Source organism: Antechinus flavipes, chromosome 2 (assembly GCF_016432865.1).
Source record: "Antechinus flavipes isolate AdamAnt ecotype Samford, QLD, Australia chromosome 2, AdamAnt_v2, whole genome shotgun sequence".
Taxonomy (NCBI): domain Eukaryota; kingdom Metazoa; phylum Chordata; class Mammalia; order Dasyuromorphia; family Dasyuridae; genus Antechinus; species Antechinus flavipes.
Window position 1 is genome coordinate 396,851,171 of NC_067399.1, and position 24,605 is coordinate 396,875,775.

Here is a 24,605-nt window from a genome sequence, read left to right on the forward strand (position 1 = left end):
AAAACAAATGTCAAGTAATATATTTTATATGGCTGACTCCTAGATGTGTGCATGTTTACCTTGCTTTATTCCCTATTGTTTCATGTTTCTGTCTCTTTCATATTTCTCATATACTTTTTCTTTATTTTTTTCCTTCTAGTTCTTAAGACTCTGAAAATACCTCTGATTCCAAATGTCAGGGTACACGCCACACTCATCATATCTCTGTGCCTTTGCTTACCTTCAGTGCCCTTCTTAGAATGCATTCCCATCCCTTCAAATACCACAAATTTCAAGCCAACACCTATTTCTTTCTGTTCATGAGAGACACCCTTCGCTCTTACAATTTATACTAAGCTCTGTCTTCTAGGAATCCTCGGGCACTATAGGAGGTCCACGTAATATAGCAGTTAATTATATTTGGCCTTAAACAGATGGAACAACTAGGAGGTAATGGAAGTCCAGACTGTAAGCTTCTTGACGATAAATCCTACATCTTATATTTCTTTTGTGTTATGAGGGCTCATCCAATCCCTGAGTGATTAACCCAGTACTGTACCTGGTAAGTCTCAATGGGCCGATTTTCCATGTTGAGGTCCCAAACTTTGACGGTCAGATAATCCCTGGTCATAATGTACCTTCCGCTATGACTGAACTTCACATCAGAAATTGAAGAGATGATTTCAGAAAAAAATGACCTGTTGCTTGGATCTTCTGGCTCCTCAAAAACTGTAAAAGAAGAGCACAAGCTAAAGCTAGAGTATTCCAGTTAAACAATTCTAAACCAGAGCTAGGAACGGGAGAAAGGAGGAACAACTTGGGGAGTGATGTCTTTTGGAGTTTTTCCTCCATTGATGTCATCCATCAAATGCAGACATTCTCTTTGATGGTTACATTAAAGACAAACAATCTACTACATTAAAACAATCTAAGGCCACAGGGAGTGTTTTCTTGTGCTTTCTCTGCTTTTCATTCCTCCTCCTGCTCTTCTTTTTTCTCTTTACTGCACCCTCCTTTTTATTGTGGGACCAAATTTTTTTCTTATTATAGCTTTTTACTGACAAAACATACGCATGGGTAATTTTTCAACACTGACCCTTGCAAAAACTTCTGTTCCAACTTTTCTCCTCCTTCTCTCTATCCCCTCCCCTAAGGCAGGGAGTCCCATACATGTTAAATATGTTAAAATATATGTTAAATACAATGTGTATATATATATATACATATATGTATACATACACACATATTTATACAGTTATTTTGCCGCACAAGAAAAATCGGTTTTAGAAAGAAAGCAAAAATAACCTGGGAAGAAAAACAAAAATGCAAGCAAATAATAACAGAAAGAGTGTAAATGTTATGTTGTGGTCCACACTCATTTCCAGTGTTCTTTTGCTGGGTGTAGCTGGTTCTGTTCATTACTGATAAGGAACTGATTTGGATCCTCTCATTGTTGAAGAGAGCCATGTCCATCAGAATTGATCATCATATAGTATTGTTGTTGAAGTGTATAATGATCTCCTGGTTCTGCTCATTTCACTCAGAATCAGTTCATGTAAGTCTCTCTGAAATCATCCTGCATCATTTCTTACAGAACAATAATATTCCATAACATTCATATACCACAATTTATTCAGCCATTCTCCAATTGATGGGCATCCCCTCAGTTTCCAGTTTGTGGCCACTACAAAAAGGGCTGCCACAAACACTTTTGCACATGTGGGTCCCTTTCCCTTCTTTAAGATCTCTTTGGGATACAGGCCCAGTAGTAACACTACTGGGTCAAAAGGTAAGCACAATTTGATAACTTTTTGAGCATAGTTCCAAATTGCTCTCCAGAATGGTTGGATCCACCAAACATGCATCAGTGTCCCAGTTTTGGTGGGACCAAATTTTAAAGAGTTTTGAATGCCAGACAAAGGTTTTTGAACTTTGCTTAGTAGGCAGTCAAAAGCCATTGAAGATTTTTGAATCAAGAAGTGAAATAAATTTTGGAGGTTTATTACATTTGTCTCTGCTCAAATCACCACATAGAGTCTTGGGATGTTCATTCAGCATATTAGACAGACAGAGGCTACCTATTTGCAGACAATTGGTAAGTTCAAGTCCTCAAAGGGTGATAATATTGTGATATTACCTGAAGTAGTACCTGACCTCTACTTCTCCTTTTTAAGACAACTGGGGATAAGAACTCAACAGCCAACAGTCTTGTTTTCTGTCAGCAGGCACCTCTTTAAAAAACTATTTATAAAAGTCTTCCTGTGACAATTTTTTTAGGGGGGAATATAGCATTATCTCTTGGTCATTATAAACTGGTGAAGAGAACACATGTTCCAGCTTGGCTTCAGAGAAAACTAAAAGAACGCACTTTTCTTATCTTCAATTATATAGGTGGAACACTGTGGGTATGGAATTTTGCATATACCATTGATGTTGATCAACACATAGCTGGTGTGCTGGTTGATTTTATTGAGCTGCCTTTATTTCTGTTTTATTCTGATTATTCATTACAGATGGTGGTTGATTGGTTGATAAAAGGATGTGAAGGCAACAAAGTAACAAATAATAGCAGTAAACTTTAAGAACTTATTTTTTTCTTAAAAGAGAACACTAGTATTGAAACTTCCAAACTTTAGCCTTGACATCTCTCACAAATTCCTGTCCACTTGGATATCCCACCTCAAATTCAACCCATCTAAACCAAATGCCATCTCCTCCTCTCCCCCCTCTCCCTGTTAATTCTATGGGTCTTCCAGTCGACCATATTCAAAACTTCGGAGTCATCTTTGACTTTCCTCTCATTACATTTAATTCATCTTATCAGTTCTTTCTCTGTAATGTCTCTTCTTTCTGTTCAGACCCTCATCACCAGGCTGGGACCATGATCTTCTCATTGTTTTCTGCCTCTGGTCTTTCCCCACTCAATTTTTTCTGCACACTAACCTTCCCCAAGATGTTGCTTTCACAGTCACTAACTTGGTCAAAAGTCATTCAAATTTCTTAGTTTGGCATTCAAGCCCTTGCGGAAATTGGGACCCGCCTTTCTTTTAAGCCTTATCTCCAGCAACTCATCTTTCTGAACATTACACTCCAACCAAACGCCTACTTAATGTTCCCTGACTAGGTCTCATCCGTTTCCATCTCTGTCTGTACTTTCTCTGAGGAATACCTTCCTTCTCCTATCCTATCCTTCAGAACCTAGAGCCACCACAATTAAGAAGGTTAGCTAATTAATCTGTGGAGCAGAAGGCAACAGCTGTGGCTAATTAGAAGTCATCATCCTCTCTTTCCTTTAGAGGCTGGGTGTGGAAGACTTATACGAGCAGAGCTGGCTCATGTTTCTGGGATCCTGCCAGGTCATTTCAGTCCTGGGACTTCTCCCTCCCTCTGGCTGGAGAAGTTGGAGACCTTTCCTTCCAGAATCTCCATTTAAGGAGGGAGTCCAGGCCAGCCATCTCTTCATTTGTTGCCCAGCACATAATAGGAGCTGACACAATATTACTTCCCTTCAAGTCCTCTCAGACCCAGTCAAACTGTGCTACCATTGGTTCTTGAACTTGGAATTCCATCTACAGCCTCTGAGCCTTTGTAAAGGCGACATGTCCCCCATGCCTGGAATGTGCTTGGTCTCCACCTTTCCCCTTAGACTTTTCTTAGCTTCCTACGAGCTTAAATGTCACTTTCCTGATCTCCGTCCTTATGTCCTCATCCTTTCTTGACTGCTCAAATTATTTTTTATTTACTTATTAGTGTCCTCCCTATCCCCATCCTTGAGAGAATGTAAGTTTCTAGAACTCAGAAACAATGATATATTTTCTCTTTTTCTCTCTAGCACTCAGAACTTAAGAAATTTAATTAATGCTTCTTGTCTTCCCAAGCCACTCTACTCTATATTACTTACTGTTTGCACCATTCATGTGATAAGGAACAGACAGCTAGACTGCTATCTTGTACCGTTTCTTGTGAATCCTTCACATTACCCAGTTCAGGCTCTTCCTTATATTTGCTAATTGATTGAAATTAAATATGAGTGCCACAGCCTTGAAATGACTTTAAATAAATGAATCAAAATATTAAATCCATCCTTCAGGTTCCAATTCTTCAATGAAGCCCTTACTCCTGATAACACTACTCTAAAGCAGACACTCCCCAACCATCCATTGTACTCAAGATTTACATGAGTAGTCTTTGTGTTGGGAAAAAATAATTTCAGATGTGCTAGTCTTGTCTCTATCAAATGATTGTCAGTTCAATGAAGACAAGTGACTATTCACTAAATACTTATTAAAATAAATCCAGAATAAAATCAAAATGAAATCTCACTTAAAATGGATAAAACTGAAATAGGGCCATTAAAAATAAACAGCTAATGAATCCGTTTTAAATCAGAACTGATCCTATATATTTTCTCATATTACAGTTATATTTTCTGCTTGTGCTCAGTCAAGAAGTTTAAAAAAAGGTCTTTAGAGGCAGTTTAGAATCACAGAAGGAGGGAAAAGGACTGAGTTGAGTTCCCTATTCTGCTACAGATTAGCTGAGTGTCAAGTCACTTTCCCATTCTGGGTCTCATTTTCCTCTTTTGTAAAATGAGAGTGAGAAGATTCTATTCTAAGTCCTTTCCAGCACCAGCACTGTAAGGTTGTGTACTGCTTTCATTCATGCAGTAGAACTGGATGTGAAAGAACTCTAGTTCATGGAATTCATGGAAATTTCATGAAGTGCAGGTCACTATTACTAAGAGAATGATTTTAGTAAGCCAAAGGGAATGGGAACTTTTAAAAACTGATTACCATTTGATAATAAGTGCAAAGATAAATGATTTCTATATTAATCAGTATATGTCTTGTCAGATGTAAAGAAATTAAAAATATGACATTTTCTTTTAGTAGACCTGCAGATTAATTTTGTTGTGGTCTAGTTGTTTCATTTATGCCTTATTCTTAGTAATCCTATTTAGGGTTTTCTTGGCAAGGTACTGGCATGGTCTGCCATTTCCTTCTCCAGATCATTTTGAAGATGGGGTCAGATGACTTGTCCAAAGTTACACATCTAGTGTCTGAGGCTGGATTTGAAATCAGGTGCTCCTGACTTCAGACTTGGAGCTCTATCTACTGTCCCCCCTGGCTGCCCCTGTACTACATTCCTGTGCCTCTAAAGGACTTAAAGGACAAAAGCTATTTTTCTAGGAAATTGTCAGAAATGGAGGTGGCCTGGTGATATATTCAGAAAAAAGTATAACAGATGGAGAGCCCAAGGGCTAAAGTGGATCTGTGAACTGGTGAAAGACCTAATGGAAAGCCTCCAAGAGTTAGAGTAGATATTTATGGAGAATTTTTTGGAGGGAAATGAAAGAATTGCATAGAATGATTGATGATGGGAATACTCACATCAGTGAAATCATGAATCCACTAGCATTTTATTTTTTGTTAGGATGATGTAATTAATGCATAAATGAGTCAAATTGAGAAAGAACAGGCTTACATTTGATAAGACATTTTATGATTTTAGGGAAAAACTGGAAGGACTGTTTCTTCCTCCAATTCTCCTTTCTTGGCAAGAAACACGGCATCATTTTAGGGATGAATGGTTATCTGGGACTTCCCCAGTGAAAGAAGAATAAATAAGCAATAGAGGAGAGGAGGTGCTGGTAGTGTGTGGTTAGTGCTAAGAAAAGATGAGCCCCTGGAAGGTTGACTACACAAAAATGTGCTATAATAACCTTATATCTTGATATATGCTTGTCATGGGCAAGGTGGTGGCGGTAGTTTCTGTGAATTGTAACTGGGGCTGTGGGAAAACTTTTTTCAGGGTGGGATGGTATAAGGGAAACGGTCTGGATAAGTCCAAGCTTGAATCTATCCTAAAGAAGGAGAGATTAGAGAAAAAGCACATGCTTTGAGTCCTTTTCCAAAAATCCCCCTGAAGTTTTTTCATCAGCAGCATCTATGAGCTAGCTAGCAGAGTGGTACTCACAGATCACGGGAATGAACAATAAAAACAGCAATAAAAACTCTTGTTGTCTACCCAGGTCCAGTAGTTTTTGACTTTGCTTCAGTGGTTGTAATAAATTCAAATCATGCTGCCATCCAGCTGGCTGGGCTATACCATATCTCATCTCACTATAAACTCCATGGGACAGGGACCTTCTCTATATCTACAATCCCTATAGCACTTATTAGCCCAAGGCTTTGCACGTAGCAGGGATATTGTGTGGGATTGACTAGAAAGCTGAATAGGCAACCAATCAACAAGCATTTATTAAGTGATATATTTCAGGACCAAAATGCAGTTAGGCACAGAAGCCTGAGAATGGTCCCACCTCTCATCCTTCCTACACTCTTCTCCCTTCCCTATCTTGATCCCTTGGCAAACCAACTCAGCTCTACACTCTTTTGTTTTGTACTGTTGATGCTCTGCCAAACCCCAACCATGGATTACTGCCACCATTCGTCTTCATTCCCATTTATATACTGCTGGACAGAGCTAGAGGACATCATAAAACTGTTCTGAGTAGGTCTACTACAAATTTATGTTGCCTAATCTCCACAGGCTTTTAGTTTAACAAGGTGATCATTTTTACTCCTTCTTAACTGTTTTATTATCTCACTCTCTACAGAAACTATTTCAAATCCTTCTTATCCTTCCTCAAGTCTCCCAAATCACTCCTTTCATTACTTTCTCAACTGAGGATATTGTCTTATATTTCACGGAGAAGAAACCAAGGCCATGTATATGATGAGAATTTCCTCTTCTTATCTCACATCTTAGTTTCCTCAGTAAGGTGGCCTTTTTCCTTATCAAATTCAATCCTTGATCCCATCCCTTCCTAATTTCTCTAGAAAATTATTTCTTATATCATCCTCACTCACTAATCTTTCATTTTTTCTATCTATTAGTTTCTCTCTTGCTGTCTACAAACTCATCCATTTCCCTCTTTAATCTTATCATTCACAGTAACTAGAATCCTATATCATCCATTTCCCTCTTTAATCTTATCATTCACAGTAACTAGAATCCTATAGGTCTTATTTTGTTTGTGAGTAATTGCAGTTTAACTTTGAAGATCATCCTTCAATTGAAACTGTTTTATTTCAAAGTTAACAATGATCTCTTAACCATCAAATCTATTGAGCTTTTTGACTCTTTTTGTAGTATTTGACACTGTCACTGCTTCTGTCTGAATACTTTTCTCCTTTCTGAGTATTTACTGCTCTTGGTTCTTCTCCTACTTACCCATTCCTGTTTTTGCTAGGACTTCATTCGTGTCTTGCCCACTAACCATGACTATTCTCTAAGGCCTTGGTTCAGGTCCTCTTCTCTTCTTCCATTATCCTATTTCACTTGGTGCTCTTGTTCTCACAAATTCAATTATCATCTCTAAACAGATAAATTCCAGATTTAAATAATGGACTCTAGTCTTGCTCTTGAGATAGAGTACTGAAACATCAACTACCTTTTTGGATATCTTAGACTAGATGCCCCCTAAACATCTCAAACTGAACATATTCAAAACACAATTCATTATTCCATCCTCCCCATCCAAACCATTTCATCTCCTAGGATTTCTTAGGACTAAAGGCTTCAAGACTCAAAACCCCGAGCTTCATGCTTACCTTCCCAGGGTCACTCATCCCACAATCCAATCTATTGCTGAATCTAGTCATTTCTACTTTCCCTATATCTCTCTTATGTACTTTCTTCTCTCTACTTACCTAGTCATCATTCTAAATAAGGCCCTCATTGCCTCTCAACTGAATAACTGCAATAGATTTTTTGGTTAGTCTGTGTGTCTCACATCAGTCTCTGTTCCAATTCTTCTTCCCTTCTTCTACCAAGGTGACTTTCCTAAAGTTTGACCATGTTATTATCCTCATTTAATAAACCAGCTGCTCCTTACTTCCTCCAAGATCTAAAATAAAGGCCCTTACCTGGAATTAAATGCTCTTCATAACTTGGATCCTTTCTATTTTTCCCATTCCTTTACTCTCCATGCATGTGTGCTTGGATATTGGCTTGCTAGCTGTTCTTCCATTCAATGCTCTGCCTTTGTCCTGGTTAACTCCCATACTTGGAAGGTTCTCCCTATTTCCTTGGCTTCCCCTAAGGCTCAGTTCAAATCTCACCTTTGGCAGGAGGTATTTTCTACTCTTTTCCAGCTTTCTCTCTGAGATTTATAATGGATATATCTTGGATATAACAAATTATTTTATATTTCCTCCATTATAATGTGAACTCCTTGAGGGCAGGGACTATTTTTGCCTTATTTGTTAACTGGCTGACTAAATTGGCTTGGGGATATTTCTATTACATTACAATAGCACCTATGTGGAGCTGGTGAGACTGCAATGGGGAGAAGGCAGGGATGCTATGTATGATGTTATTTTATAGATAGTGAAACAATTAAGTGGTCTGCTCAAAATCTTACAGCAATTTTAGTGGTTAGGAACAAAATCACAGTTTTTGGATTTTTGGTCTAGCATTTTCCCCACAAATTACTTTCTTATTTAAATACATTGTTTAATAATCAAACATGAGCTTCCTACATCTAATGCAAGCAAAATTTCTAGCAATAAAGAATGGTGTGAAGTAGATTGGAGGGAGATGCTTCAAATATATTTTACAAGTGTTAATTCATTCATTCATTCATTCAAATATTATCATTAAAAACCATTCTTGTCTCATCAAAAAATTCTCCTAAGAGATTTTATACTATGGCTCCTCTACCAGGCAATATTTTATCGACCTAGTTCAGGTTACTTTATATATTGGAAAATAACAAATTGGTTATTCATTCAATCATTCAAAGGGATCTTGTCACGGTCCTTTTCTGGTAGGTCTGAGAGAGTGAGATTTTTGTTTTACTATCAGAATAAAAGGGAGCTTTGGGACCTAGACTGAAGGAAGCAGACAGAACTTTAAACATGTGGTCTATGTTTTTTCCACCTCCTCACTTTCACAACTTAAGACTATACAATAAGCCACTCAGTTGGGGATTGTGTGATAAAATTGTCTCTAAATACTAAGATAATGGATTTTAATAGAAATCAGAACTCACATTGCTTCCAAGAATCCTTTGCTTGGCAAAAAATGATTCTACTGGTCTTCAGATTTTTCATCTACTTCACAGTAAACATATGTGCATGAATGTATGTATAGATATGTGTTTATATGTATTTATTCACATATACATATATGTGTGTATTTTATTTCTCTTTAATGCCCTTCAAGGAGTGTTAATTAACCACCTTTTCTATTCCAGGGACTCTGCTACATGCCAGAGATACAGTGACAAAACTAAAAGTCACCCCTCTTTTCCCACAGATTATAATTTAACGAGTGAAAGAGGCTTTGGATCTTTGTATTGATAATCCTGTGAATCCCTAGACTGCTAATGTCTTGAATATAGGAATCAGGCATTTATTATTCATCTAGGTAGTGCAGGAGTACTACTAATACCACGAGCCAGTGTTCCTGGATGCTCTTTTGCCCCCAATTCTTTATATATATGTACATATATATATAATTTTATATATACATATATAATATATATATATACACACATATATATATATATATATGTTAATCTATCTCTACAATTCGTCAGCTTTAAAGATCTGTATACAAAGACCAACAATATGCATTGTATACATTAAAGGCTAAATTTATTTAGCCTAGGAGATACATAAGGCTCTTAGAAGACTTGGTGGTACTTGTCCATAGAGAGATTACAGCCTAGAATATTGGAATAGAAAAAAAAAGCTATGACTTACAATTTCACATGATGTACATTAGAAAAATGTGGAAATAAGGGACATTGTAAGAATAGAAAGGAAAAATTTGTTACAAGCTTCTACTTGCAGTAAAAGGCCAGCCTACCATAAAAACATAGACTTAGAACTGAAAAAGGGCTTTACAAATCATCTAGGCAAATCCTTTCATTTTACAGATGAGGAAACTGAGGCCTAGAGAGTTAAATGACTTAGAGAAGATGATAGAATCATTAAAGAACAAAGGTAGAACTTGAACTCAAATCCTCTGTCCTTATAATCAGTGTTTTTTTCCACTATTCTTCCAAGTGAAGTGACCTGAGCACAAAATTTTCTTTTTCTTTCTTTTTTTTTTTTTTGTTGAGACAAGTGGGATTAAATGACTTGTCCAAGGTCACACAGAGCACAAAATTTTCTTCCTCCTTCCCTCCTTCTCTCCCTCCCTCTTTCTCTCCCTCCCTCCCTCCCTCTCTTCTTTCCTCCCTTCCTCTCTCCCTTCCTCTCTCCCTTCCTCTCTCCCTTCCTCCCTCCCTCCCTCCCTCCCTCCCTCTCTCCTTCCTTCCTTCCTTCCTTCCTTCCTTCCTTCTTTCCTTCCTTCCTTCCTTCCTTCCTTCCTTCCTTCCTTCCTTCCTTCCTTCTTCCCTTCCTCCTTTCCTCCCTTCCTTCCTTCCACAATTGGGGTTAGGTGACTTGCCCAGGGTCACACAGAGCACAAAGTTTTCAATCTCAGTCTGATCCTGCACAGCTTTCCCCATCTCCACCAATCTCTCCAAAGTTGGGGGGCTATAAGAATGGGGGGAAATTAAAACAAATCACTGACTTCAACTCCGAAGGATTTGGGAATAGCGGCTCACGTGGCATTTTGTTGCTGATGAAGCGTCCCCCAATGTCAAACATGCTGTTACATTTTTAATACTGCAAGCTGGTGTCTTTTCAGCTGGTAAGTAATGAGCTCAATTTTCACTTTTTAACTTTCATTCTGCAGCAGGGCTGTAGTTTGCTTCATTTCCTTGCTCTTCAGAGCCAATGTACCCATGGGGGTGTTTCAGGCGCCACTGGTAATACCTAATGAGAATCCAGCCTGGGCTTTGTCAGTGGGCCATGCCCATCTGCTGAGAGGGTGCTTGGGAGGGGATAACGGCTCCCAATTTCCCTAGCTGCAGTTTGTCCTCAGTTGTTTGGTGGTAGCTGCAGATAATGGTTCAGCACCGAGGGCAATGGTGAGCGTGAGCCAGGGCACGGAGCAGGCTGCAGCTCACCAACTCGATGACTGTTACATTTTTAGAAATCAGTAAATGGAATAAATTGAGCCTTATCTATATTTAAAGTGACAGATTGTTTATGAGAACAGTCTGACTTCCTACCTTGTCCCAAAGAGAGATGTTTATTGAACATTTTGCATTCCCCTAACTGAAACACAAAAAAGTTCAGAAAGCTGTCAGTCAAAAATGGCATAGTGCAAAAAAGATAGGTGGGTCATATGGTAAGAGCGAAGCATAAGCTCAGAGAAAGTGATGGAAAGAGCTATAAAGAAGCTACCAAAACTCTTTCTCTTGATAGATTCACCTGAAATTTCTTTCAAACTTATAAAGAAAAGTTAGGACTAACATTACACAAATTATTTTCAAAAACTGAGAAAGAATCTATCAGAATCCTTGTATGGGACAAGTACAGTGTAAACAACTCCATTTGAGATGGGGAAAGTAGGTAATTTAGTTGAATAAATTTATAGAACCCAAAGAATGACCAGGCTAGAAATAAGGAAAGTTGGGTTTTAGTTCCAAATGTACTATTAACTCAGTGTAGAAGCCTGAGGAAGCCATTCACTCCTTTCTGGATCTCAGTTTTCTCATCTTTGAAATAAGAGGGTTGAAAAGAATGCTCTCTTGTCTGTTCTTGCTGTATGAGCTGGTATTTTGTTTAAGAATCCATACAGAATTTATGTTCTATGTGAATCCTAATGGTAGGGCTTGAGTTTCAGAATCAATATACTTCATTCATTGATTGACTAAACACATTGTGGAATATCACTGGGGAAGATTACTGTCACCCCAAAAATTAATAAATTTGAATAATACAGAGAAGTGTGAGAGGATTTGAAAAAAGAAATGCAAAGCAGAACTAGGAAAACCATATATACAATGACTATGGTATATATAGAAAGGACAACATAAATTCACATGCTATATCAATATACAGGATTATCACGGAAGTATTTGTGTAGTTTTAATTTTAAAAATGTACTAAGATATTGGAGATAATTTAAAATGAATAAGCTTGGCCCTGAAAAAAGAAAAAAGAACACATACAGACACACATACATATACACACAATACATATGTACATAGACATGTGTGTGTATCTGCCTCTCTGCTTTGGGTGTAGATCTATAGACTTAATCCATGAGCCATTTTAACTTCAATGAACTCCTCTCAATCACCACCATATGCTATTTTTTTTATACTTTATTTTTATTGCAAGGGATGGCTCTTTGGAAAGGGGAGGGAGAAATATTTTTAGAAATAAAAAATGAGTAAATAAAAGCATCAATAAAATTTTAAAAGAAGCAAAATCAATATAGCAAGATTGTTAATAAAATCTTGAAAACCATCAGAAACAAAGAGTTTAAAATAAATTGGATGAAAACTGTGGTGAACATTAGTAGAGAGAGCGTTTTTAAACTCTGTATAGTTAAATGAAAAACAAGGGATAGGCTGCATTTCTTTTCCCATGGCCAAGAATTAAGAAATATTGCTGAAGGGAATTTTTTATTTTTTTGAAGGCAAATGGGGCTAAATGACTTGCCTAGGGTCACACTAGTAAGTCTGAGGCTTGTTTTGAACTCAGGTTCTCCTGATTACCAGGTTTGGTGCTCTATTGATTGTGCCATGTAAGCTGCCTGTGGGTATTTGTTTTTTAAAAGATTTCACTGATATATTTTGCTTTCTCATCACCCTGATTTCCCTCTATATTCCCCTACTAGGCCATCCTTTGTAATAAAAATGTTTTTAGAAGAAAAAAAGAAAAGAAAAAATCAGCAAAGCCAATAAATACATTAAAATTTTTGACATTGGATGTAATGTTCCATACATTTGAATCCAGCTTATAATCCCAACCTCTAAAAAGGAGCGAGTTTAGGATTCTTACACAGTGCCAAGTCAGTGGAATTGATAGAGATAATATAATATCTAATTTAGCATGGTACTTAACAGTTCTCTAATTCACTTAGTACTTACTAGAGTTCTATAAGATTACACCTTTAAGAGAGCCTATATAAGCTAGGAGCCTCAGCCAGGATTCAGTCGGGGACATTCAGAAGCCAGGATCCAGTTGAGGAGATTCACAAGCCAGAGAAGGCAGTCGGGTAGAACTAAGGAGGACAGAGAAGTGGTGGCAGGCTGTCCTGTGGAGAAACTAAGATCCAGAAGGCCTCCAGAAAACTAGCGGAGCCCCAAGTGAAGGGGAAAGACTTTGAATGAGATAATAAAGGATTTGGACTTTAATACTTGGCTGCATTCAGGGTGATTGCACTGAACTGAAAGGAAGGCTGCCTCCAGAGACCCCAAGAAATCTGCTCCCAGAGAACATTATATTTTAGAGAAGAACATTACAGTGTCTTCTTTTGCCTCTTCTTTGGGACCACGTCTGTTCCTTATAAATTCCCAGCAATTACTTTCAGAAGTTTGGTGATACCTTTCAGATTGGCTAAAATGACAGGAAAAGACAAGGATGAATGTTGGAGGGGATGTGGGAAAACTGGGACACTGATACCTTGTTGGTGGAGTTGTGAACACATCCAGCCATTCTGGAGAGCAATTCGGAATTATGCTCAAAAAGTTATCAAACTGTGCATACCCTTTGATCCAGCAGTGTTTCTACTGGGCTTATACCCCAAAGAGATACTAAAGAAGGGAAAGGGACCTGTATGTGCCAAAATTTTCGTGGCAGCCCTGTTTGTAGTGGCTAGAAGCTGGAAAATGAAAGGATGTCCATCAATTGGAGAATGGCTGAGTAAATTGTGGTATATGAATGTTATGGAATATTATTATTCTGTAAGGAATGACCAGCGGGATGATTTCAGAAAGGCATGGAGAAACTTAGATGAACTGATGCTGAATGAAATGAGCAGGGACAGGAGATCATTGTATATAGCAACAAGAAGATTATATAATGATCAATTCTGATGGACCCGGCTCTTTTCAACAATGAGATGATTCAAACCAGTTCCAATAATCTTGTGATAAAGAGAGCCATCTACTCCAGAGAGAGGCCTATGGGAACTGAGTGTGGATCACAATATAGTATTTTCACTTCTTTTGTTGTTGTTTGCTTGCATTTAATTTTCTTTCTCATTTTTTTTTGTTTTTGATTGGATTTTTCTTGTGCAGCAAGATAATTATATAACTATGTATGCCTATATTCGAATTACATATCTTTTTACCATGTTTAACATATATTGGATTACATGCCATCTAGAAGAAGGAATTAGGGGAAGGGGGGGGATTGGAACACAGGGTTTTGCAAGGGTCAATATTGAAAAATATCCTTGCGTGTGGTTTGAAAATAAAGAAATTTGGTGACATTAATTCTTTTAATTTTCACCACTGTAGTCATTGTATATCTTGTTTTCAAGGTTCTGCTTATATCATTTTTGCATCAATTCATAAAAATCTTTACATATTTCTCTATTTTTATCATGTCAACATAGCATTATAGCATAGTAACATTTTATTACATTCATTCATGTAACATAGATTAGCTATTCCATTAATGACAGGCATCTATTTTGTTTAAATAAAGTGGACCCTTTGTTATCACAAAAAAAGTGCTAGTATAAATATTTTGGTTTATGCAGAGCCTTTACTTTTATCAATTATCCCTTAGGGCAAATACTACTAGGAGAATCTCTGGGTCAAAGGGTATGGACTTCTTAGTCACTTGATTTGCATCATTCCAAATTGCTTTCCAGAATGGTTATACTACTTCTTTGCTCTAACAATATAGTGCATTAGTGTGCTTATTTTTCTACACACCCTTCAACATTATTCTATCTTTTTCATCTTTGCTTATTTGCTAGGTGTGAGGTATAAATTCAAGAGTTTGTTTTGATTTTCATTTCTCATTTTTGTTTTGGAGAATTTTTTATGTGATTGTAAATAGATTGCAGGTGTTCTTTCAAAAACTTTATATCTTTTGAGTATTTACTACTGGGGAGTTAGCATTTGGAGGAATGGTCTTTTATGTTTTTATTATGTATTTATGTTTTATATATTTTATTGTTTATGCAGTGTTCCAAAAGTCTCAGTGCATTGTATCTCTTAGATACCAACCCTTATCAAAGATATCTGATACAAAGATTTTTCCTGTTCTCATTTCACTACTTCCTAAAGAGTATTTATATAAAAAGAAACTATTTTCTTCAGGTATTTTGTGCTCTTTTACTGATGCTGCCATCAGTCTCTCTCATCAAAGGAACAGAATCAATTTATATAGTAAAAGAAAAAAAGCACTTGGGAAAGGACCCTCTCCTGATAAATATGTCATATTTGAAGGTGGTAGCATAACTCTTTTGCCTTGTGATGTCCTTTGCCCTGAAATTCATGATATAGTCTATTAAAAGAACATTATATTTAGGTAGTTTATCAGACCCTGTGGGCTATAATGCCATGGCTGCAAGGCCAAGGATATAGACTTGATATTTCAAATTCCTAAAAATTTCAAAATCCATGAAGCATGGATTAAAAAATTAAACTTATACTATAAGTGATATGATAGTTCTGGAAGAAAGAATTGGAGGGAGATTTGATAGTCCAATGTCATCATCATTGTGAGTATTTACTTAGTATCTCAAATGTACCAAGCACTTTCCTAGGTACTTTACAATTGCTATCTCATTTGATCCTCACAACAACTCTGGAAGGTATCATAATATCATTATTCCCTTTTCTGCTCTATCTACCTTGTCACCTAATAGCCTCTAAAAACTTACTTGTGTGGATGCCCCTCAGTTGGGGAATGGCTGAAGAAATTGTGGTATATGAACGTTATGGAATATTATTGTTCTGTGAGAAATGACCAGCAGGATGAATACAGAGAGGCTTGGAGAGACTTATAATGAACTGATGCTGAGTGAAGCGAGCAGGACCCATTGTACACAGTAACCACAATATCTTGTGATGATCAACTGTGATGGACGTGGCTCTTTTCAGCAATGCAGTGCTTCAAGGAATTCCAATAAACTTGGGATAGAGAGAGCCAACTTTATCCCGAGAGAGAACTATGGAGACTGAATGTGGATTGAACCATACTAACACTTTTTTGTTATTGTTATTTTTTTTCCTCATATTTTTTCCCTTTCTGGTCTGATTTTTCTTGTATAGCATAACAGATATGGAAATATGTTTAAAAAGCTTGCATATATTTAACCTATATCAGATTGCTTGCTATCTTGGGGAGAGAGGAGCCATGGGAAAGAGGGAAAAAATTTGGGAACACAAAGTTTTACAAAAATGAATGTTGAAGTGTATAATTCTATATATATATTTGGAAAAATAAAATACTATTAAAAACTTACTCAAGTAATAGACTGCTTAAAAATTTAAATGTTTCAGACAGAGATTAATTGAATAAGGCAATGAGAAGTATCTGAGACCAGATTTGAACTCAGGAAGAGGAGTCTTCTAGGTTCCATTCTCAGTGGCTTATCCACTGTGCCATTGAGCATATCTTACAGTGTAAAAAAAAGGATCCTTAATGCATAGAGCTTCCAAGTATTCTTAATCAAACTACCCAAACATAGTGATGATTATGGATTACCTTTATATATGAGGGATGATAAATTTCACTGGGGACAGAGGAAGTTAAGGGAACATGAGAAAACATTGCTGGGCTTGAGAGGTGGAAGACCAGTTTCAGTCCTGGTTTGTTCACTTTGCACCTGTGTTGACCTAAAGTTTATACTTCCATTTTGTTCAACATGCCATACAAATTTATGAAATTATAAAATTTAAAAAAGGAAATGGTACTGGAAATTTTTGCTGTAAGATCATGGCTCTCTGAGTCTCAATTTTCTCATTTGTAAAATTAGACTATGAGTTCTGAGGTAATTTTCATCTTCCGATACTTAGTAAATGTGTGTGTAACTTTGGGCCACCTTTTTGACCATTTTGTGCCTCAGTTTCCTCCTTTGTAAAAAGGTTAGCCTTAATAGCCCCTAAGGCCACTTCCAATTTGAAATCTATGATACTATAATCCTCTTAATGGATCATAAATGGAGAGGAAATGAATGGACAAAAGAGAATTAGCTTTTGCTACCCAGGGATCTCTCACTTTGTGTGCTGAGATTTGTTCCAGCCTTGAGCACACAGGCAGAGAGTAGAGAAGAGTTATTGGGCACAGCGTTTTTTCTGAGCAATAAGATGAATGTCAGTGGGGAGCTCTTCCTCATTCTTTTTTTTTTCTTTAAGCCTTTCATTGCAGCTATTATAAATATACTCTGGAAAATTGGAAATGTAAAAATCCAGAGGTTGTATTGTCAGGGAATGCCATATGAGGCCCTTCACCTGGCATATTATTCTCTGTGGTGCCATGACAACCAGCTTCCCAATGATTCCATCATCACCTACTAATGGTCCATCTTTCAGACTCTCCTGTTTGGGCAGGGGAAGTCCCAAAGGAAAAAGGTTCCCTCTCTGAGCAGCTGCAACAAGGCCTCCTGCTGGGAATAAGTGATTTCCATTTGGTGTATTTCAAAAATAAAGGTTACCCTCAAATAGGGATAGAGATTTCTCTCAGAGAATGAGAAGAAAGAGGGAAATCTTTCCTGTTCGGTAATTAAACCCAGATATAGTTTAAGTCATGGTTTATAGGGAAGGAAGGGGATACAGAGCTATGATCATTGGAATGCTCAGCATTGTCCCATTAAGACATGGCTGCATCCCGCCTGGATATCTTAACCCCTCTGTCTTTTCTCTTTGAGAGGCAGCGCCAAGGAAAGAACACTCAATTGGGAGTCAGAGGAGTTCAGAGACCTCAGTTTGAATCTTTTCTCTACTACTTATGTGATGCTGGGCAAATCTTCAATTCCTTATTTCTAAAATAAGATGACTGTACTATATGACTTCAAAGGCCCCTTCTTGTTCTGACCCTATGATTTTCTCTTAGGGGATGAGGGTCTGAAACTTGGGGATTATATGGGGATTTCTTTAATGTCAAGCAACAGCAGGTAATGCATTATTTTACAGATAATAATATTATTGTTATAGATGATGCATTATATAGCCCTTACTGAAGTGCTCTTCCAGTGCCTAACCATGCACTTGTGGGAAATCATCCCAGTAAATAAAATACTTTATTTAGTAGAAGTTCTGGGAGGTCCTACAAAGCTAGAAAAACTCTTAGTAAAGACCAGCAAGGGATTGGCTGTTTGTCCTATGAAGATCAGGTACATAAGGACAGACTTATCATTAGTAAAGTAGTTAGTAAAGATTAAAAACCAAAATCAAAACCATAGTAAATCAAGAAGACCTTAAAGCAGGTTTACTTATTCATGAATTTATGAGATCACTATTTTCTAAAACAGTTTTGTATAAAGTAGAATATTCAAGTAGATAGTACTTAAGTATTGGACCCTCTTTCTGAACATCTAATTGTGTGATCCTAGACAAGTCACTTGGCTTAAATTTCCTCATCTGTAAAATGAGCTGGAGAAGGGTCAACTACTTCAGCAGCTTTGTCAAAAATAAAACCTCAAACGGAATCATGAAGAGTTGGACAGAACTGAAAAATGACTCCAGTCACAAACACTAAGTAGGAATGGACCTTAGAGATCCATCTGGTCTGATCTTCCCATTTTCTGAAGAAAAATTGAGGCTCTAGGTTAAAAGGTGAAAAATATGTGAAGCATCTATAATTTCTTCCTCTTCAAACCTCTGTTACTGTGACTCCCTCCACTGACCAAGAAAAACTGAGATCCCAATGTGGTCTATGATTTAATAGATTAAGTGAAAGAAATAGTTGGAGGCGCATGTTGGGTTGGACCCTCCGTGGTAATCTTAGGAGAGAACATGGGCAAGAGTTGCAGACACAGAGGGATTGATTGCCATTTATAGCATTGAAGGGAACACTCAAATCAATGAGGTTATAGATATTTTTGAGCCACTGAGTATCCATTATATATATTATTATTAGATAGATGGAGACGCAGTCAGAAGACATGACAAACTCTCAAGAACAAAAGCTCAGGGTTACCCTAAAATTAGTGAAGAGGGATATGGCAGATGGAAGCAGGTAGCAACACTCACAGACAGAAATGATAAAGTAGAGTAATCATCAGAGACATGTATGCTTGAAAAAGATGAGCTGGTCATAGGGTCAGAGTAAGGTAGAGTAGATAGTCTGTGTGTTCCATTGGCATTTTCATGGTGTCAAAAGAAAAGATTCCCTTTTCCCCTCCTCAGAAACCTTGGGTAAACTCCTATAGCAAACTTGTGGGAGGAATAGGCATTTATTAAACACCTACTATGTGCTAGGAACTGTGCTAAGTGCTTTACAGATATTATCTCATTTGGTACTTTCAACAGCCTTTTGTGGTAGGTCATATTGTCATCTCTAATTCATGACAGAGGAAACGAGGTTAAATGACTTGGCAAGATCATGTGACTGAGAAGTATCTGAAGTCAAACCTGAACTCAGATCTTCCTTATCTCAGGGCCCAATTCTCTCTTTTTTAATTAAAGCTTTTTATTTTCAAAATATATACATGGAAAATTTTCAACATTCACCCTCACAAAACCTTGTGTTCTAATGTTTTTCCCTTCCTTCTCCCCAATCCCTTCCCCTAGATGGCAAGCGATCCAATATATGTTAAACATGTGCAATTCTTCTATGCATAGTTCCACAATTATCATGTTACACAAGAAAAATCAGATCCAAAAGGAAAAAAAAATAAGAAAACAAAATGCAAGCAAACAACAAAAAGTGAAAATACTGTGTTGTGACCCATACTCGGTTCCCACAGTCCTCTCTCTGGGTACAGATGGCCCTCTCCATCCCAAAATCATTGGAAACCAACCCAATTCTCTATCCACTATCTTTTCATAGGAGACAAGTGCTGCAAAGAATGAGTAACATGGGCAGGCTGTGGTGTGTGTTGCTGGGGCACAGAGATAATGGTATATTTCTATAATACCTGACACAGAACAGATCAGCAAGTTTCTGTAGGTGAGGAGGCAGAAGTCAAAGGCCCGGGCTGGGGAGTAAGAGACATGGTGCACAAGGAGGGCAGGAAGGACTTAGAGCAGAGTAAGTAGGAGACAAAGTAGGGGAGAGACTGCCGAAGGCGTGGCGTGGCTCGGTATGCTAAGCACTTTAGGCTCCTAATATTTAGGGATAAAATTTAGAGATATAAATTTAGAGATAAAAGGGACCTCAAAGAGCATCTAGTTTAAACTGAGACCCCCAAAGAATAACTTACTCAAAGTGACCTATAAGGTAGAGTCAGGATTTAGACCCAGGTCTTGGACCCTCAATCATCATGTTTCTTACTTCATCCTCTGTGCAGTGAGGAGCCACTGAATAATTCTGAGCTGGAAAGTGATGTGGTAAATGGGATTTTCTAGCGAGATGAGTCTGGTGGGGGGGCCGTGACTGTGAGTTTCATGCTATACTCCATGTTCCTATTCCATTTGCTTGACTTGGATGGTTGCTATTTCTTCAGATGATGTTTCTTTATTTAGTAGAATATATATATATATATGTATATATATATGTACATACAATACATATATAAGCATATATACACATATACTATATAAGTATACATATTTAGTAGAATATATATGTATATATATATACAATACATATATAAGCACATATACATATATACTATATAAGTATACTATTTATTAGAATATATGTATATATATACACACAATATATATATAAGCACATATATACATATACTATATAAGTATACGTATTTAGTAGACTATATATATGTATATATATACAATACATATATAAGCACATATACACATATACCATGGAAATATATATATTTAGTAGAATATATATGTATATATATATACACACACTATATATATAAGCATATATCTACATATACTATATAAGTATACATATTTAGTAGACTATATATATGTATATATATAATACATATATAAGCACATATACACATATACTATATAAGTATACATATTTAGTAGACTATATATATGTGTATATATATAATACATATATAAGCACATATACACATATACTATATAAGTATACATATTTAGTAGAATATATATGTATTATATATACACACTATATATATATATATATAAGCACATATATACATATACTATATAAAGTATACATATTTAGTAGACTATATATATTATATATATACAATACATATATAAGCACATATACACATATACTATATAAGTATACATATTTAGTAGAATATATATGTATTATATATACACACAATATATATATAAGCACATATATACATATACTATATAAAGTATACATATTTAGTAGACTATATATATGTATATATATACAATACATATATAAGCACATATACACACATACTATATAAGTATACATCTATTCATACACACATGTATGTATACATATATACTATACAGGTACACATATATGTATACATACAGTATATACACATATATACATGTGTGATTATACACGTAAGTATATTATATACACACACTGTGTGTGTTACTATGCCTTTCACTTTGGGTTAGTGACAGCAGGAAAACTAGAAGGAAATGGAACTGAGCTCTGAAGATTCAGGAAAACATCCCTGGAGAACAAATGGCCAAGTTGCCACGGTGCCCTGAGGAGATTTTTTAATTTGCTCTTGCCTAGCCAGGCAGTGAGCATCATAAACATCTGCTCCAAGAGCCAGGGGTTTCTTCAGGGGCATGGAGGGAGCAGGGAGCTGGCCCAGCCTAACATTCGTTGCAGCTTTCTGCCTGGAAGCTGTCTCCTACTTTTGCATGGTAGATACTATCCAGGGACCATGGCTAATAAGGTCTGCTCCCAAGAGAGTGGAAAGGGAGGCAGCATTATAAACCTAGGGCACTCTGCCGTGCAGGGGCTGCGAGGGGATGCTCTAGCCTCTCTCTCCCATCTTTCCAGAAGGGAAGAGAGCACTAACATGAGGAAATCCACTTTTCTTAATAGGCAAGACTAGCCCCAAGCCACATGGAATAGTTGCACATGGGGATGGGGGAGGCGAGGCAGAGGAAGGAGAGCAATATCTCATTACTTAAGCCCAGCTTTGATAATGAGAAACACAGACTCTTTCATCTGAAGGTCTTAGGGGACATCAAGGAGGATAGAAAGGTTTGAGATTAAGGGCAGAGCCAGATGAGGGGTTGAGGTTATTTTATTATTATTATTGCTTTTAATAATTAATAACAATAATAAAATTTCTTGCCTGGGTTTGATTCCTCTATGCCTTAACAGAGAGGGGACTGAATTCAATAAAAAATACTGATCAAATCTGAGCACTTGAAAGAAGGCCAGTGTGTCTGTATCCAGAGGCACAGAACCTGCCAAATCCGAGGGAGACGGATGTAGTAGAGATGGATTGTACATGACAACAGAGCTCAATTTGGAACTACCTAATCAGAACAAACAAAGCCAGAAACCCTGTATCCTACCAGTCTAGTAAGATGCGCTGATGATATGGCCAGAGCGATATATCAGATCTGCCCGGGTGCCATGAGGGTAGAAGGAATGTTGTCTAGAGGTCAGGGAACTTGGAATCTGTCATAATTAGTATGGTTTCCAACCCTGGCCTCTTTCTCAACTCATTCACTATATTCCATGATACAAGAAAAAAAAATCTTGAACTTGGACAAATTACATCCCAAGGTACTAAAAAAGATGGCAGATGTAATTGTTAAGCAATTGTTAGTGATTTTTGAGGGATTGTGGAGAATGGGACCGGAGAAGGACAAATATAATTCCTATTTTCAAAAAAGGGAAAAGGATGGCATTTTCAAACTATTGATTGGGAGTCTCCTTTGATTCCTGCTAAAATTACACAACACATATATTAAAAATGGTTTGCAAATATTTATGAAGGGCAGCACTGATACTTCTTTGTGAGGAAGTCAGCATGCCTTCATCAAAAATAGATTCTACCTATAGGTCCAAACTTTATTTATCTTTTTGTCCAGTTACTAGGTAGATCAAAGGAATGTACAGATATAGTATATCTGGATTTTAGCAAAACATTTCCTGAAGTCTATCATGCTATCCTTTTTTTGTACAAGATAGATGTGAGCTAATAAAGTTAGTAGATTCAATTTTGGCTGACTAGACCCAAAGAATAGATATTGAAGGGCAAATGTCAACCTAACATTGATCTAAATTTGTTTTCTCCACTTTTCCAGCAAAGATGAATAGTGAGTCCATACCCTAGTAGTTGGGGTCTTTGATTTTATGAAATATAAAACTCATTTGCTTTTGAATATTGTATATCTAATATTTCCACTCAACCTCTGATTTTTAACCAACCTCATTTTTATATCTACATCCCAAAGAAAGAGGAAAAAGAGCCCATCTGTACAAAATTGTTCATAGTGACTATTTTTGTGATGGCATTGAACTGGAAATTATGGATTACTCAACTGGGGGAGTGGACAAACAACTAATAGTAAATGGATATAATGAAATGCTATATAATGAAATACATATTGTTCTATGATAAAAGGGATGGTTTTAGAAAAATTTAGGAAGACTTATATGAGCTAATACAGAATGAAGAAAGGAAACCAGCAGAACAATCCCAGGGGTCCTCAAACTTTTTAAATAGGGGGCCAGTTCATTGTCTCTCAGACTGTTGTGGGCCTTTAAATAAAGAAACTTCATAGCCCTGGGTGAGGGGGATAATTGTCCTCAGCTGCTGCACCTGGCCGTAGTTTGAGGACCCCTGAAATAGCACTGTAAAAATGAATAAATTTGAAAGATTCAACAATTCAGATCAATGATATGACCAACCAAATGCCTGCAAAATAGCAGTGGCAAACAATACTATCCAAATCCTAAGTGGTGAAAGACTAAATATGCAGAATGAGTCATACATTTTTGGACATAACAGTTGCCATCATAGGGTTGTTAGGAAAATCAAATACTATGCTATAAAGCCTAAAGTATAAAGTTGTTCATAAATCTTGAGATGCTCTATCAGGACCAGTTGTTACAGTTTTTTTGTAGTATGTACATTTTGGAGAAGAGAAGACTTAGGGAGAGGATGGTCTTGTAAAAGTTTTCCTGTGCTTGAAAAGCTGTTATGGGAAATAGGACCTATTCTGTTTAACTCCAGGTGACAGAATTAAGGAGTAATGAAGGAAAGGTACAAAGACAGATTTAAACTTAAAGGGAAAACCTCCTGCCATTCCTGGGTGCAATGGGTTGTCTTGGGCTGTGATGGTTTCTTCATTAGTAGAGATCATGGGTATCTTCAGCTACAAGATCCTGTGAAATTAGGGCCTTTGTGTTTGGTTTTTTGTAGTGCAGAGACTAGGATGTGGGACTTGGAATTAGAAAGATCCGAGTTCAAATAATTCAAATGAGCTAAGATAGTTACTAGCTGGGCAGCATTTAGCTCTGTCTGCCTCAGGTTCCTCATCTGTAAAATGAAGTTAAAAATAGTCTTCTTGCTGCTCTGACCTTGTACCCACATCCCAACTAGTGGGTTATTGCTTTGTTTCTTGTCACACAATCTTGCCTTGCACGTCAGGTTCCATTAACTGAGTCTTGGTTTCCTGACAAGGGTTCTAGCTTCTAATCAAGGGACTTAGTCTTAGTTCTGGG

At 37.0% G+C, this 24,605-nt stretch overlaps 1 protein-coding gene across 6 annotated transcripts in view; it reads right to left on the reverse strand.

Moving 5' to 3' along the window:
* Positions 1-24,605, reverse strand: part of PPP2R2B (protein phosphatase 2 regulatory subunit Bbeta) — a 476,855-nt gene that overhangs the window by 7,831 nt on the left and 444,419 nt on the right. For all 6 annotated transcript variants that reach the window (XM_051978669.1, XM_051978671.1, XM_051978672.1 and 3 more), the window contains one exon: positions 539-708. In XM_051978669.1, the coding sequence (XP_051834629.1) occupies positions 539-708 (170 nt within the window). The remainder of the gene's footprint in view (positions 1-538; positions 709-24,605) is intronic.